General features: G+C 76.7%; 1 protein-coding gene across 1 annotated transcript in view; it reads left to right on the top strand.

The window, feature by feature from the left end:
- LECT1 (leukocyte cell derived chemotaxin 1) overlaps positions 1-270 on the top strand; it is a 23475-nt gene that overhangs the window by 10948 nt on the left and 12257 nt on the right. The window contains exon 3 of the mRNA XM_010576667.1: positions 9-213. Within this exon, the coding sequence (XP_010574969.1) occupies positions 9-213 (205 nt within the window). The remainder of the gene's footprint in view (positions 1-8; positions 214-270) is intronic.

The following is a 270-nucleotide window of genomic DNA, read 5'->3' as shown; positions in this document are numbered from 1 at the left end:
GGTCCCAGGGCCGTGGGTGGGTGTTCGTGTGTGGGAATTTGGGTGTCCTCGGTCCGAACCCCGCGTTCTCGGCAGGCCTATGCGGCGGCGGCGGGACCCCCCCCCGGGCCGGGGCGGCTGCTGAAGGCGGGGGCGGCCGTGCTGATCGCCGGAGCCCTCCTGCTGCTGGCCGGGGCCATCGGAGCCTTCTACTTCTGGAAAGCCACCGAGAGGCAGGGGAGGGGGGGGGGAGGCACGGCAGCCCCCCCGGGGGGGGGGGGGGGGCGGGGG

This window comes from Haliaeetus leucocephalus, unplaced genomic scaffold, assembly GCF_000737465.1.
Source record: "Haliaeetus leucocephalus isolate CR32 unplaced genomic scaffold, Haliaeetus_leucocephalus-4.0 Scaffold32, whole genome shotgun sequence".
Taxonomy (NCBI): Eukaryota; Metazoa; Chordata; class Aves; order Accipitriformes; family Accipitridae; genus Haliaeetus; species Haliaeetus leucocephalus.
This window is presented reverse-complemented; position numbering and strand designations above follow the sequence as displayed.